This window comes from Budorcas taxicolor, chromosome 23 (genome assembly GCF_023091745.1).
Source record: "Budorcas taxicolor isolate Tak-1 chromosome 23, Takin1.1, whole genome shotgun sequence".
Taxonomy (NCBI): Eukaryota; Metazoa; Chordata; class Mammalia; order Artiodactyla; family Bovidae; genus Budorcas; species Budorcas taxicolor.
The window spans coordinates 3620416-3637587 of record NC_068932.1 but is presented as its reverse complement, the minus strand read 5'-3'; the positions used below and the strand labels follow the sequence as shown (position 1 = coordinate 3637587).

Here is a 17172-nt window from a genome sequence, read left to right as displayed (position 1 = left end):
AGATAATTAGATATACCAGTTTCAAATAATTTTAAAAGAAACACCCCCTATGAATTAATTTGGGGAGCAATAGTCCTTAGGTCTCAAAAGAAATTAAAAGTTATCTATTATAAAAGTTGGTATAGGCGGCAGGGAGGGGTTCTTTACCGGGTCCGGCAGCTGAAGCTCGGCGTTCGGGTTACCCCTGCAGCGACGCCCCCTGGTCCCACCGGTACCACTGCTGCTCCCGCCCCTTCACTTCTCGGCCGCGCAATGGGCACCTGCGACGAGGAGTACGACTACCTCTTCAAAGTTGTTCTTATTGGAGATTCTGGTGTTGGAAAGAGTAATCTCCTGTCTCGATTTACTCGAAATGAGTTCAATCTTGAAAGCAAGAGCACCATTGGAGTAGAGTTTGCAACAACAAGCATCCAGGTTGATGGGAAAACAATAAAGGCACAAATATGGGACACAGCAGGGCGAGAACGACACCGTGCTATAACATCAGCATACTATCGTGGAGCTGTAGGTGCGTTATTGGTTTATGACATTGCTAAACATCTCACATATGAAAATGTAGAGCGATGGCTTAAAGAACTAAGAGATCACGCTGATAGTAACATTGTTATCATGCTTGTGGGCAATAAGAGTGATTTGCGCCATCTCAGGGCAGTTCCTACAGATGAAGCAAGAGCTTTTGCAGAAAAAAATGGTTTGTCATTCATTGAGACATCTGCTCTAGACTCTACAAATGTGGAAGCTGCTTTCCAGACAATCTTGACAGAGATATACTGCATTGTTTCTCAGAAGCAAATGTCAGACAGACGTGAAAATGACATGTCTCCAAGCAACAATGTGGTTCCTATTCATGTCCCACCAACCACTGAAAACAAGCCAAAGGTGCAGTGCTGTCAGAACATATAAGGTGTTTCTCTTCTCCCCTAGAAGGCTGTGTATAGTCCAATTCCCAGGTCTGAGATTTAAATATATTTGTAATTCTTGTGGTCATTTTTGTGTTTTATTACTTCCTCATACTTAAGAATTTTTCCATGTCTCAAGTCTTTTGATTTTAGCTTTATAAAATCATCCGTTTGTCCCGAATGACTGCAGCTTTTTTTCATGCTATGGCTTCACTAGCCTTAGTTTAATAAACTGAATGTTTGGATTCCTCAGTTATTGTTTACTTTTCATCATGGAAGCTGTCACTGTAGGACTTAATAGAACTTGATCCCTTGAAGCTCAGACCTATTGGTCTTGATTAAATCAAATTTAGAAGACTGTAGAAATAAGCTATCATTTTGCCACAGAGCAGCTTATAATTAACATACTCTTCTCTCAATGCAGAGTATATGTCCATAAATCTAAGAATTGCCCTATAAACATAGCAGAATTTTGAGAGCTTATAAATTTTCCATTATTCTGGAAGTCAATTTCTAAAATGCCTTAATAGGGTTATGTAGTTTAGTAAATTTTGTTTTTTAATTTTTGTAAACATCAAAGTTGATTAGAGATGGGGGAACACTTTTTTCTGGACAAGAATTATCTTAATAAACACAAAAGACTGTGATGATTTCAGTAGTAGCATGGTTACGGGGCCATAAGTCACACAATGCTGCCTGGCAGGCTGGGAACCGGAGAGACTGGTGGAATTCCATCTGAGGTGCCTCTGTTACAGTGATCAGGCAGCCCAGGTCATTTAACTTCTCTAATTTCCCAGCAGTATATTATGTGGCATTTTATTGCTCAAGCAACAACTGGTTTAATTCTCTTAGTATCTGATGGTGAAGTGTTAATTTTGTCTTAAAACCCTTCCAGTAAATGCAACCTAGTTTTACCACCATAGCCACAGTAGGCATGGATAACTATTTTAACAATGCTAATTTTTGAGTTTTGTAGTATATTATGGAATATAGTCCAGTTAAATATCTGGTTTCAGTATGTTAAAGAATACAAGAGAGGTTAATTTCTGCTCAAGTGGTACCACTTAAAAGGCATGTATTCTTTTAGTATATAAGATGAAATAGTACCTTAAGTTTAAATAGAATGCATTCAGGCATTGTACAAACCTGAAAGTTTTCTTCCACTACATTATTGAAATCAATGGAGCAACTCATTTTTCATTCCGAAATGTGCACACTAATATTTAGTTTTATTTTTTTGTGGATAATATTAAGCACTTAACTCTGAAGTGTTCTGAAAGTTGTGTCAACTAAAGTGATACTATTCAGGATGGTGGAATATCCCCAAAATATACATGTGTGTGGGCTTGCCGAGATTACTATGTTTCATAGTTAATCTTCTGTCTTTTGCGGTGCTCATGACCTGTGGGGCGCATGGAAGGCATTGCTGTGGTCAGTCTGTTTAGTTTTCCTTTGTAGCCCTTTTATTATTTTGGTGTATTGGTTATGAAGATACTACTATCTCCTTGTAAATTGCTACTTTGTATTTTATGCATGCTCTGTAACTTGATTTTTTTTTAAAGTTACTGATTTTGAATATATTCACATTCTAATAAACAGTTATAGGGGGACTAAAAAAAAAAGTTGGTATAGTTGAACAGAAATACAAGGTAACAATATTTACAAGGTAAAGTATTTGAACAATATATTTCTTTGCCATGGATTTAATTTATAGGAAAAGGATCTTATCTCAGATTTCTGTTTTAATTAGATAGCTAAACAAACATCCATACAGCATATAATAAACTTGATAAATTTGCTCTTGCAGTAATAGATTCTATCTGAAAATTTTAAAAAAAAGTCTTCTGAGTGACATGAATAAATCAATGTGACTTTAAAGAAAAAGATGGCTTCAATATTGCACAATGTCTCTGATTTCCTAAATTCATTCTTTCTTAAATCCTGAAAAATCAGTCCTGAATGAATCAGGACACAATTTCTTAAAATGAATTTTACCATAAAATTCATTCTACAGAGCATGGTTGACACTGTGTGCAGAAAGAGAACTTACTCTTTCTTATAGTTATTATTATTACCTTGACAAGTAGAGAAATAATAGGGAAGCATATGATTGGAATGGCTTGAAGGGAGCATGGCAGGTAAGAATGAATAAAATTTGCTCTCCTGCTTAAAATGTTAAAATTCTAAATTTAAATAAAAAAGGAATAGTTCTATATTATGCATATAAACACAATTAAAATACTTTTGTTACTCATGAAATGCAAGCAAGGGGTTCGTTAAGTTATGTAAGCCTTAATAAGGAATTGTCACAGATCCTGAATAATCTTGTGTGCCACAGCTAATATATACATTATTTTTAAGAATCTTATGCTCATTTAGTCAAACCATGTATTTTAGCATTTATTGTAATGCAATGTCTATTAATAATGGAGTTGTTGCTAAAAGTCTAGGATATCTTTCCATTTGTTACAAAAGACATAAAGAACCTCCAAGAATGAATGAAGAATTCATTAATTAAATCAGAACACAATTTTTAGGTATATAGCATGCTTGAGCAAATGTCCACACTGTATTCAGTAAGATGATAAATAAGACACTGTTGCTTCTATTTAGTAAAAGTGAAGACAGGAAAATAATTACAACAACATGCTAAATACCAAGATAAGCTGTAATCTATATGTCGTTAGAAGGGAAGAGAAACATTTTTAGTTAATGAGAAAAGTATTCAAAGAAACAGTGATATTTAAACTTGATTGTGTGATAAAGGCCCAACAGTAGATGTGAAAAAACTGTGAAGGTACTTTTTGATAATTTATCAAATATTGTGGTCAATTACATTTTTAAACAAGTGATTTATATAAGTAGATTTTCCTTCCATAATAATTGCTCTGGTCACAGTTATGAGTGATAGATTTACACAAGGAGAAACTGGAAATGAGGACAACATTTCTAAGGCTGTTGCATAAGTTCAGACAATAGAAGACTGGGTATGAACAAAGTTGTGGAAATTAAAATGCACAAGGAGAAAGATTCAACATAGTAAGTAATGTTAGAGATAATATCTAGAGAATTCAGTATAAAGTAAATTGTCAGTGTTTCAGAAAACATATATAAAAATATCAAACAAAGAATTAAATATATACACATATATAAACTACAAAAATCAATTTGAGATGTTGCATTACTTTTTTTAGGACTCTCATAAATTATCAAAGATTATTGTTACTGTTGTTCAGAGGTTAAGCTGTGTCCAATTCTTTGCGACCCCATGAATTGCAGCAGGACAGCCTTCCCTGTCCATCACTATCTCCCTGAGTTTGCTCAAACTCAAGTCCATTAAGTAGGTGATACCACCCAACCATCTCATCCTCTGTCACCCTTTTCTCCTCTTGCTCTCAATATTGTCCAGTTTCAGGGTATTTTCTAGCAAGATGGCTCTTCACATCAGGCGGCCAAAGTACTGGAGCTTGAACTTCAACATCAGTCCTTCCAATGAATATTCAGGACTGCTTTCCTTTAGGATTGACTGTTTTGATCTCGCAGCTGTCCAAAGGAGTCTCAGGAGTCTTTTCCAGCACCACATTTAGAAAGTCTCAATTCTTTGGTGCTTAGCCTTTTTATGGTCCAACTGTCACATCTGTACACTACTGGAAAATTGGAAAAACTGTTAACTTTGACTATAAGGACATTTCTCGGCAAAGTGACACCTCTGCCTTGTAATATGCTGTCTAGGCTTGTAATAGTTTTTATTTCAAAGAGCAAGTGTCTTTTAATTTTGCGGCTGCAGTCACCATCTGTGGTTATTTTAGAGCCCTGTCACTGTTTCCATTTTGCCCCCATCTATTTACCACTTCAGTATTCTTGCCTTGAGAACCCCATGAACAGTATGAAAAGGCAAAATGATAGGATACTGAAAGAGGAACTTCCTAGGTCAGTAGGTGCCAAATATGCTACTGGAGATCAGTGGAGAAATAACTCCAGAAAGAATGAAGAGATGGAGCCAGAGCAAAAACAATACCCAGTTGTGGATGTGACTGGTGATAGAAGCAATGTCCGATGCTGTAAAGAGCAATATTGCATAGGAACCTGGACTGTCAGGTCCATGAATCAGGGCAAATTGGAAGTGGTCAAACAAGAGATGGCAAGAGTGAACGTCAACATTCTAGGAATCAGTGAACTAAAATGGACTGGAATGGGTGAATTTAAATCAGATGACCATTTTATCTACTACTGTGGGCAGGAATCCCTCAGAAGAAATGGAATAGACATCATGGTCAACAAAAGAGTCCGAAATGCAGTACTTGGATGCAATCTCAAAAACGACAGAATGATCTCTGTTCGTTTCCAAGGCAAGCCATTCAATATCACAATAATCCAAGTCTATGCCCCAACCAGTAACCCTGAAGAAGCTGAAGTTGAACGTTTCTATGAAGACCTACAAGACCTTTTAGAACTAACACCCAAAAAAGATGTCCTTTTCATTATAAGGGACTGGAATTGAAAAGTAGGAAGTCAAGAAACACCTAGAGTAACAGGCAAATTTGGCCTTGGAATATGGAATGAAGCAGGGCAAGGCTAATAGAGTTTTGCCAAGAAAATGCACTGGTCATAGCAAACACCCTCTTCCAACAACACAAGAGAAGACTCTACACATGGACATCACCAGATGGTCAACACCAAAATCAGATTGATTATATTCTTTGCAGCCAAAGATGGAGAAGCCCTATACAGTCAACAAAAACAAGACCAGGAGCTGACTGTGGTTCAGATCAGGAATTCCTTATTGCCAAATTCAGACTCAAATTGAAGAAAGTAGGGAAAATCACTAGACCATTCATGTATGACCTAAATCAAATCCCTTATGATTATACAGTGGAAGTGAGGAATAGATTTAAGGGCCTAGATCTGATAGATAGAGTGCCTGATGAACTATGGAATCAGGTTCGTGACATTGTACAGGAGACAGGGATCAAGACCATCCCCATGGAAAAGAAATGCAAAAAAGCAAAATGGCTTTCTGGGGAGGCCTTATAAATAGCTGTGAAAAGAAGAGAGGAGAAAAGCAAAGGAGAAAAGGAAATATATAAGCATCTGAATGCAGAGTTCCAAAGAATAGCAAGAAGAGATAAGAAAGCCTTCTTCAGTGATCAGTGCAAAGAAACAGAAGAAAACAACAAAATGGGAAAGACTAGAGATCTCTTCAAGAAAATTAGACATACCAAGGGAACATTTCATGCAAAGATGGGCTCAACAAAGAACAGAAATGGTATGGACCTAACAGAAGCAGAAGATATTAAGAAGAGGTGGCAAGAATACACAGAAGAACTGTACAAAAAAGATCTTCAAGACCAAGATAATCATGATGGTGTGATCACTCACCTAGAGCCAGACATCCTGGAATGTGAAGTCAAGTGGGCCTTAGAAAGCAACACTACAAAGCTAATGGAGGTGATGAAATTACAGTTGAGCTATTTCAAATCCCGAAAGATGATGCTGTGAAAGTGCTGCACTCACTATGCCAGCTAATTTGGAAAACTCAGCAGTGGCCACAGGCCTGGAAAAGGTCAGTTTTCATTCCAATCCCAAAGAAAGGCAATGCCAAAGAATGCTCAAACTACTGCACAATTTCACTCATCTCACATGCTAGTAAAGTAATGCTCAAAATTCTCCCAGCCAGGCTTCAGCAATGTGTGAACCGAGAACTTCCTGATGTTCAAGCTGGTTTTAGAAAAGGCAGAGGAACCAGAGATCAAATTGCCAACATCCGCTGGATCATGGAAAAAGCAAGAGAGTTCCAGAAAAACATCTATTTCTGCTTCATTGACTATGTCAAAGCCTTTGACTGTGTGGATCACAATAAACTGTGGAAAATTCTGAAAGAGATGGGATACCAGACCACATGACCTGCCTCTAGAGAAACCTATATGCAGGTCAGGAAGCAACAGTTAGAACTGGACATGGAACAACAGACTGGTTTCAAATAGGAAAAGGAGGACGCCAAGGCTGTATATTGTCACCCTGCTTATTTAACTTTTATGAACGTTGGGCTGGAGAAAGCACAAGATGTAATCAAGATTGCCGGGAGAAATATCAATAACCTCAGATATGCAGATGACACCACCCTTATGGAAGAAGGTAAAGAGGAACTAAAAAGCCTGTTGATGAAAGTGAAAGAGGAGAGTGAAAAAGTTGGCTTAAAGCTCAACATTCAGAAAACGAAGATCATTGCATCTGGTTCCATCACTTCATGGGAAATAGATGAGGAAACAGTGGAAACCGTGTCAGACTTAATTTTTTTGGGCTACAAAATCACTGCAGATGGTGACTGCAGCCATGAAATTAAAAGACACTTACTCCTTGGAAGAAAAGTTATGACCAACCTAGATAGCATATTCAAAATCAGAGACATTGCTTTGCCAAAAAAGGTCCATTTAGTCAAGGCTATGGTTTTTGCTATGGTCATGTATGGATGTGAGAGTTGGACTGTGAAGAAAGCTGAGCGCTGAAGAATTGATGCTTTTGAACTGTGGTGTTGGAGAAAACTCTTGAGAGTCCCTTGGACTGCAAGGAGATCCAACCAGTCCATTCTGAAGGAGATCAGCCCGCGATTTCTTTGGAAGGAATAATGTTAAAGCTGAAACTCCAGTACTTTGTCCACCTCATGCGAAGAGTTGACTCATTGGGAAAGATTCTGATGCTGGGAGGGATTGGGGGCAGGAGGAGAAGGGGACGACAGAGGATGAGATGGCTGGATGGCATCGCTGACTTGATGGACATGAGTCTGAGTGAATTCCGGGATTTGGTGATGGACAGGAAGGCCTGGCATGCTGCGATTCATGGGGTCCCAAAGAGTTGGATACACCTGAGCGACTAAACTGAACTGAATTTACCATGACGTGATGGGACCAGAGTCCATGATGTTGGTTTCTTGAATGTTTAGTTTTAAACCATCTTTTTCTCTCTCCTCTTTCCCCTTCATCAAGAGGCTTTTTAGTTCCTCTTTGCTTTCTGCCATTACAGTGGTACCATCTGCATATCTGAGGTTGCTGATGTTTCTCCTGGAAATCTTGATCCCAGCTTGTGAATCATACAGTCCAGAATTTCACATGATATACTCTGCCTGTGGGCTTCCCTGGTGGTTCAGTTGGTAAAGAGATCACCTGTAAGGCAAAAGACCTTGTTCAATCTCTGGGTGGGGAAGATTCCTTGAAACAGGGCATGACCACTCACTCTTGTAGTCTTGCCTACAGAATGCAATGGACAGAGGAGCCTGACAGGCTATAGTCCATGGGGTTGCACAGAGTCAGACATGAATAAAGTTGCTTAGCACACACATACACTCTGCATATAATATAAATAAGCAGAGTGACAACCTACAGTCTTGGAGTATTCCCTTCCTAATTTTGAACCAGTCTGTTATTCCATGACAGGTTCTAACTGTTTCTTCTTATCCTGCATGCAGGTTTCTCATGAGGCATGTCAGGTGGTCTGGTAGTCCCGTTTCTTTAAGAATTTCCCACAGTTTTTTTGTAATCCATACAGTCAAAGGTTTAGCATAGTCAGTGAAGCAGAAGTAGATTTTTTTTAATTCCCTTGCTTTTTTAATGATCCAGGATATGTTGGCAGTTTGATCTCTGTTTCCTCTGCCTTTTCTAAAACTAATTTGTGCATCTGAAAGTTCTTGGTACATGTACTGTTGCAACCACACTTGACGGATTTGCAGTACAACTTTGCTAACATGTGAAATGAGTGGAACTGTATGGTAATTTGAACATTCTTTTGTATTGCCTTTCTTTGGGATTGGAATGAAAACTGACTTTTTTCAGTCCTGTGACCACTGCTGTGTTTTCCAAATTTGCTGACATATTGAGTGCAGCACTTTAACAACATCATCTTTTGGGATTTGAAATAGTTCAGCTGAAATTCCATAATCTCCACTAGTTCTGTTTGTGGGTGACTTACAATACAGTTAGTTAATTTTCTCACAGTTTTGGAGATTATAAGTTCAAGAGTAAGCTTTCAACTGGGACCAGTTTGATTTCTCCTTTAGTGAAATATGAGTGGTTCCTAGTTGTGCTAAGCCTAGTCTGTGTCTTGACTGTGCTTTAGAATATGTGTGTATATGTATGCATATATGATATATATCAATATCTATATATGTTGCTTTGCAAATGGCTGCATTCTTGCTTTATCTTCACATGACTTTTGCTTCTGTGCCTATGTATCCCTGGTGTCTCTTCACTTACTTTAAAGTCATTTACTTACTTCACTAGTCATTTTGGATTAAGTTTCCATCCTTATGAACATTTAACCGAAGTTATTCTTTTAAAGACCTGTCTCCAAATACAGTCACATTGGGGGTTAAGGCTTCAATATACATATTTGTGTGGGGGCCACAATTCAGTCCATAAGAAATGTGTTACATTTGGAGGTTTTCATCTACAAGTGTGTGGGGAAAATTTTTTTTAATGTACTGGATGGTGAAACAAGGCCACTGAGCTGATGGATTAATTTGTTAAAGGACGCAATTTAGTAATGTGTGAAGTAGGAAGAAAATGTTCTCATTACCCTATTTCAAAGGTATATTAATCAGTCCCTTACCATAATAAATATTTATTTCTCACTCACCTAAACTTTAATGTAAGTTAATGTGCCTTCATCTATCTTTTAGCTTTCCTATTTAAAACATATAGCCTCAAGGTTATTACTGGAGGTCTGTGTCTGAAATTTTTAAGGGGCCTGTAGTGGAAGTGTTTTATATCATTCTTAACCCATGACTCCTTTTCAGAAAATACCTAGCTACCTAGCCTCATTGTGACTGAAAGTCTGGCTGAGAAATGTGGTGTTCCTGTCAATCCACAAAGAAAAGTGATAATCTTAGTGTATACCATCACCTCAGTCATATCAGAAATAATTGCTAATAATCTGCTGTATTCCATTCTAGTTATCTTTGCTTTACTATGATCTCTATAAAATTACATAAAATGATTTATTTTTCCTACTTAAACTATTTAAAACTCTTATCAAAGTAACTTTTGTGTATAATCTTATAGATATACTTCATTATTTTAATGCTTCCCAAATGGCTCAGCAATAAAGAATCCGCCTACAAATGCAGCAGATGCAAAAGCCTTGGGTTCTACCTCTGGTTTGAGAAGATCTCTGGAGAAGGATATGGTTACCTACTCCAGTATTCTTGCTGGGAGAACCTCATGGAGAGAGGAATCTGATGTGATACAATCCATGCAGTGGCAAAGAGTTGAACATGGCTTAGTTACCAAGCTTCAATATTTTAATGGTAGCGTTCACATCAGTTCAGTTCAGATCAGTCGCTCAGTCATGTCCAACTCTTTGCGACCCCATGGACTGCAGCATGCCAGGCCTCCCTGTACATCACCAACTTCTGGAGCTTACTCACCCTCATGTCCATTGAGTTGGTGATGCAATTCAACCATCTCATCTTCTGTCTTCCCCTTCTCCCCCCAAGCTTCAATCTTTTCCAGCATCAGGGTCTTTTCAAATGAGTCAGTTCTTCTCATCAGGTGGTCAAAGTATTGGAGTTTCAGCTTCAGCATCAGTACTTCCAATGGATATTCAAGATTGATTTCCTTTAGGGTGGACTGGTTGGATCTTCTTGCAGTCCAAAAGACTCTCAAGAGTCTTCTCCAACACCACAGTTCAAAAGCATCAATTCTTCAGCACTCAGCTTTCTTAGAGTCCAAATCTCACATCCATACATGACTACTGGAAAAACCAGAGCCTTGACTAGATGGAACTTTGTTGGCAAAGCAATGGCTCTGCTTTTAAAAATGCTATCCAGATTGGTCAAAACTTTTCCTCCAAGGAGCAAGCATCTTTTAATTTCATGGCTGCAATCACCATCTGCAGTGATTTTGGAGCCCCTCAAAATAAAATCTGTCACTGCTTCCCATCTATTTGCCATGAAGTGATGGGACCAGATGCCATGATCTTTGTTTTCTGAATGTTGAGTTTTAACCCAACTTTTTCACTCTCTTCTTTCACCTTAATCAAGAGGCTCTTTAGTTCTTCTTCACTTTCTGCCGTAAGGGTGGTGTCATCTGCATATGTGAGGTTATTGATATTTCTGCCAGCAACCTTGTTTCCAGCTTATGTTTCATCCAGTCCAGCATTTCTCATGATGTACTCTGCATGTAAGTTAAATAAGCAGGGTGACGATATTCTTTTCCTGATTTGGAACCAGTCTGTTGTTCCATGTCCCTTTTTAACTGTCACGTCTTGACGTGCATACAGATTTCTCAAGAGGCAGGTCAGGTGGTCTGGTATTGTCATCTGTTTCAGAATTTTCCATAGTTTATTGTGATCCACACAGTCAAAGGCTTTGACATAGTCAATAAAACAGAAGTAGATTCTTTTCTGGAACTCTCTTGCTTTTTTGATGATCCAGCAGATGTTGGCAATTTGTTCTCTGGTTCCTCTGCCTTTTCTAAATCCAGCTTGAACACCTGGAAGTTCACAATTCACATACTGTTGAAGCCTGGCTTGAAGAATTTTGAGTATTACTTTACTAGCGTGTGAGGTGAGTGAAATTGTGTGGTTGTCTGAGCATTATTTGGCATTGACTTTCTTTGGTATTGGAATGAAAACTGACATTTTCCAGTCCTGTGGCCACTGCTGAGTTTTCCAAATTTGCTAGTATATTGAGTGTAGCACTTTCACAGCATCATCTTTCAGGATTTGAAACAGCTCAACTGGAACTCCATCATCTCCAGTAGCTTTGTTTATATGATGCTTCCTCAGTCCCACCTGACTTTGCATTCCAGGGTTCTGGTTCTGGTAACATAGTTTACTTTTTTATGGCAATTACTTTAGTTAGTATTAGTGTTAAAATGAAGGGAAGAATAAATGAAGATTGTAAAATTTTCCTTTTAAGTCATCAAGTGGAGAGTTTTGCCATTTTTGGAATGGAAAAACCTAGGTTGAGGGGAAACAAGGTCTCTAATTTGGCCCTCGAGGCAGATATGCCTATTATCAGTAGAGTGGAAATATAAAAGGGATGATCAAGGGGGCCAATCGGGAACTTAGTCAGCAATTTTCTATCCAAATTAACTGGTTAACTGTCCACAATTTGAAATGCTGCCTTATTGAATATAAACATCTTTATATAGGTTGTTTCTTCTATTTTGTTCCATTAAGTGGTTTTTATTTCCAGTCCTGGCCTATTTTCTAATAGTTTTAGTTTTGTTTTAAGGTATTCTTTATCATCTATTGGGGAAGGCAATGGCACCCACTCCAGTACTCTTGCCTGGAAAATCCCATGGACGGCGGAGCCTGGTAGAGTGCAGTCCATGGGTCGCTAAGAGTCGGACATGACTGAGTGACTTCCTTTTCCCTCCCTTTATCATCTATAGAGTCTAGCATATTATTTTCTTCTTTACTGTGATGTATTTAATCATCGAATAATTCTCAAAAACATTTACCTTGTTTCTCTTCCAAATAATATATGATTTAACCTAAAATTTGTGAGATTGAGGACTAATGAAAATATTTTTCAAAAAACTCATAAAAACCTTATATAAATCTCTTTTTAATTAATCTAACTGGAGTGAGTTTCTGCTGTTTGAGAAGAAATGTACACTAAGTCATTTTTTTTTTACTCTATTCATGTAAAAATCATAAGTAAACCTTTTTGATAAAAGTTTTACAAGAGTAAACAAAGAAAATTCTTAATAAAAGAAAATCACTAATAAATAGTGCAGCTGATAAAAAAACATACACTTCCAAATAATATATTGGGGAACATCATAAATATTTCTGATATTCTTTGCTTACAAATTGTATATGAAATTGTAATGCCATATCTCTCCCTGAATCAATATCATCCCTTAAGGTAGTGTAAGATGTGATTTTTAGTGAACATTATTTATTGCCTACTAAGTATCCACTTTGCCTTCCTATTTCTTTATAGATATTTAAAATTCACTCAGTTTTGCATTCTCTCACTCGTTGTGTGTTCTACAGAAGCAGCACTCACCCCCTTGCATATTTCGATTCTCTTTCCCTGTAGTTGTGTTGGCATATGTATTTGGTTTTATTCTAGGAAATAAAACATTAGAGGAAGTCCGCTGAGCAATTAAGATGAGTCTATATGAATACAGGGCTTCCTTGGTATTTCAGCTGATAGAGAACCTGCCTGCAAAGCAGGAGACCCTGGTTTGATCCCTGGGTGGGGAAGAACCCCTGTAGAAGGAAATGGCTACACCCATTCCAGTATTCTTGCCTGGAGAATGCCATGGACAGTGGAGACTGGTGGGATATTGTCCACGGGGTTGCACAGAGTCGGACACGACTGAGTGACTAGCACATACACACACACATAAGAAGGAAAAGTTTCTTTGAAACTTTTTAATACTTTAATGCATGCCTTGGTGTGTATTAATCCCTTATAACCATGAGAATAACTGCCTCGAGGACAATGCTGGCACATAGAAAAATGGCATTATACAAATTATAAGCCCCTGAGACTTTGAGGATGTTTTGAACTCTCAATTATCTTACTCAGAAAAAGACATACCTTCCAATATCTAGATAGTAAGATAAAATACATTATCTTATTGCAAAAAAAAAAAAAAAAGCGCATATCTAGCTTTTTTCTTATTTTCAGCTGAAATATTCCTGATGACAAAAAGTACTAATCAAAATGCCATATAGGATTTAAAATGTTGTCTAAATTTATTAGCTTTTTATTTTATCTAGTGAGCAGTGATCAGGTGAAGAAAAAAAAGTTATCACAATGGTACAGTATACTGTACTTCAGGTTGTCCCACACACTCTTTTTCAAATGGTTTGAATTGCAATCATAAATTGCTTATATTTTATAACTGCAAGGAGAATCAATATTCATATATTCATAATATAATATTTTTAGTAATCCACTAATAACAATTTCATGTTTTCAAATATCATTTATTATTATAAAAATTTACAATTCATTAATATTTTCTACATCTAATATGGTATTGGATTTCAATTTTAACAACTGCTTAAACAAACTAAACATAGTAAATATTCATTCCTGATTTCTGTATTTGTGAATTTATTACTATGCTAAAATTCACTTGTAACCCCAAAATCAATATCAAGGAGACTTTGCCATCATTAATGAACATGTATACAGCAATACAGCAACAAAATGTTTAGTTGCCCAACACACACCAGATGAAGCTGAATAAGGCAATGCTCTATCTTCTTGTTTCATCTCTCAGTTTAACCAAGTATCCTTTTCACTGACTATTTAATTTAATATATTCTAACATTTTTGCTTCTTGTTGGTGATTTTGCTTGTTTAGGGCTTCCCAGGTAGCTCAGTGGTAAGAATCCTCCTGCCAATGTAGGAGACACAGGAGATGCTCATTCATCCCTGGGTCAGGAAGATCCCCTGGAATAGAAAATGGCAACCCACTCTAATATTCTTTTTTTTTTTTTTTTAATTTATTTGTTTTAACTGGAGGCTAATTACTTTACAATATTGTACTGGGTTTTGCCATACATTGACATGAATCAGTCATGGCTGTACATGTGATCCCCATCCTGAATCCCCCTCCCACCTCCCTCCCCATCCCATCTCTCAGAGTCATCCCAGTGCACCAACCCTGAGTACCTTGTCTCATGTATCAAACGTGGACTGGCGATCTCTTTCACATATGATAATATACATATTTCTATGCTATTCTCTCAAATCATCCCACCCTCGCCTTCTCCTAAAGAGTCCCAAAGACTATTCTTTACATCTGTGTTTCTTTTGATGTCTCGCATATAGGGTCATCATTACCATCTTTCTAAATTCCATATATATGTGTTAGTATACTGTACTGGTGTTTTTCTTTCTGGCTTAATTCACTCTATAATAGGCTCCAGTTTCATCCACCTCATTAGAACTGATTCAAATGTATTCTTTTTAATGACTAAGTAACATCCTATTGTGTATATGTACCACAGCTTTTTTATCCATTCGTCTGTTGATGGACATATAGGTTGCTTCCATGTCCTGGCTATTATAAACAGTGCTGTGATGAACATTGGGGTACACGTGTCTCTTTCAATTCTGGTTTCTTCGGTGTGTATGCCCAGCAGTGGGATTTCTGGGTCATATAGCATTTCTATCTCCAGTTTTTTTAAGGAGTATCCACACTGTTCTGCATAGTGGCTGTACTAGTTTGCATTCTCACCAACAGTGTAAGAAGGTTCCCTTTTCTCCACACCCTCTCCAGTATTTATTGTTTGTAAACTTTTGGATAGCAGCCATTCTGACAGGTGTGAGATGGTACTTCATTGTGGGTTTCATTTGCATTTCTCTGATAATGAGTGATGTTGAGCATCCTTTCATGTGCTTGTTAGCCATCTGTATGTCTTCTATGGAGAAATGTCTGTTTAGTTCTTTGGCCCATTTTTTGGTTGAGTCATTTATATTTCTGGAATTGAGCTGCAGGCATTGGTTGTATATTTTTGAGATCAATTCTTTTACAGTTGCTTTGTTTGCTATTATTTTCTCCCATTCTGAAGGCTGTCTTTTCACCTTGTTTATAGTTTGCTTCATTGTACAAAAGCTTTTAATTTTACTTAGTTCTCATTTGTTTATTTTTGCTTTTATTTCTATTACTCTGGGAGGTGGGTCATAGAGGATCCTGCTATAATTTATGTCAGAGAGTGTTTTGCCTATATTTTACTCTAGGAGTTTTACAGTTTCTGGTCTTATGTTTAGATCTTTAATCTATTTTGAGTTTATTTTTGTATATGGTGTTAGAAAGTGTTCTAGTTTCATTCTTTTACAAGTGATTGACCAGTTTTCCCAGCACCACTTGTTAAAGAGATTGTTTTTTCTCCATTGCATATTCTTGCCTCCTTTGTCAAAGATAAGATGCCCATAGGTGCGTGGTTCTCTGGGCTTTCTAGTTTGTTCCATTGATCTATAATTCTGTATTTGCGCCAGTACCATACTGTCTTGATGACTGTGGCTTTGTTGTAAAGCCTGAAGTCAGGCAGGTTGATTCCTCCAGTTCCATTCTTCTTTCTCCAGATTGCTTTGGCTATTCGAGGTTTTTTGTATTTCCACACAAATTGTGAAATTATTTGTTTTAGTTCTGTGAAAAATACCGTTGGTAGCTTGATAGGGGTTGCATTGAATCTGTAGATTGCTTTAGGTAGTATACTCATTTTCAATATATTGATTCTTCAGATCCATGAACATGGTATATTTCTCCATCTATTAGTGTCCTCTTTGATTTATTTCACAAGTGTTTTATAGTTTTCTATATATAAGTCCTTTGTTTCTTTAGGTAGATTTATTCCTAAGTATTTTATTCTTTTTATTGCAAACGTGAATGGAATGGTTTCCTTAATTTCTCTTCCTGTTTTCTCATTGTTAGTGTATAGGAATGCAAGGGATTCCTGTGTGTTAATTTATGCAAAAATACTATATTCATTGATTAGCTCTAGTAATTTTCTGGTGGAGTCTTTAGGGTTTTCTATGTAGAGGAACATTTCATTTGCAAACAGTGAGTTTTACTTCTTCTTTTCCAAGCTGGAATCCTTTCATTTTTCTTCTCTATTGTGGCAGAAACTCCCAAAACTATGTTGAATAGTAGTGGTGAAAGTGGGCACCTTTGTCTTTTTCCTGACTCTAGAGGAAATGCTTTCAATTTTTCACCATTGAGGATTATGTTTGCTGTGATTTTGTCATATATAGCTTTAATTATGTTGAGGTATGTTCCCTCTATGCCTGTTTTCTGGAGGGTTTTTATCATAAATGGGTGTTGAATTTTGTAAAAGCCTTTCTCTGCATCTATTGAGATAATCATATGATTTTTGATCCTTCAATTTGTTAATGTGGTGTATTACATTGATTGATTTGCGGATATTAAAGAATCCTTGCATCTCTAGGATAAAGCCCACTTGGTTATGATGTATGATCTTTTTAATATATTGTTGGATTTTGTTTGCTAGGATTTTGTTAAGGATTTTTGCACTTATGTACATCAGTGATATTGGCCTGTAGTTTTCTTTTTTTGTAGCATCTTTTTCTGGTTTTGGTATTAGCGTAATGGTGGCCTCTAGAATGAGTTTGGCAGTTTACCTTCCTCTGCAATTTTCTGGAAGAGCTTGAGTAGGATAGGTGTTAGCTCTTCTCTAAATTTTTGGTAGAAATTCAGCTGTGAAGCCTTCTGGTCCTGGACTTTTGTTTGCTGGAAGATTTCTGATTACAGTTTCTATTCCCATGGTTGTGATGGGTATGTTA

At 37.1% G+C, this 17172-nt stretch overlaps 1 protein-coding gene across 1 annotated transcript; it reads left to right on the top strand.

Moving 5' to 3' along the window:
* Positions 1 to 219: 219 nt before the first annotated feature.
* LOC128067946 (ras-related protein Rab-11A-like) lies at positions 220 to 909 on the top strand. The gene has a single exon (XM_052661080.1). It carries the CDS (start codon positions 253 to 255, stop codon positions 901 to 903), a length of 651 nt encoding a protein of 216 aa, XP_052517040.1. The 5' UTR covers positions 220 to 252; the 3' UTR covers positions 904 to 909.
* The last annotated feature ends 16263 nt before the right edge of the window (positions 910 to 17172 follow it).

Excerpts from the sequence above, each read along its gene's own strand:
- LOC128067946 (XM_052661080.1), top strand. The coding sequence starts at position 253 with ATGGGCACCTGCGACGAGGAGTACGACTACCTCTTCAAAGTTGTTCTT.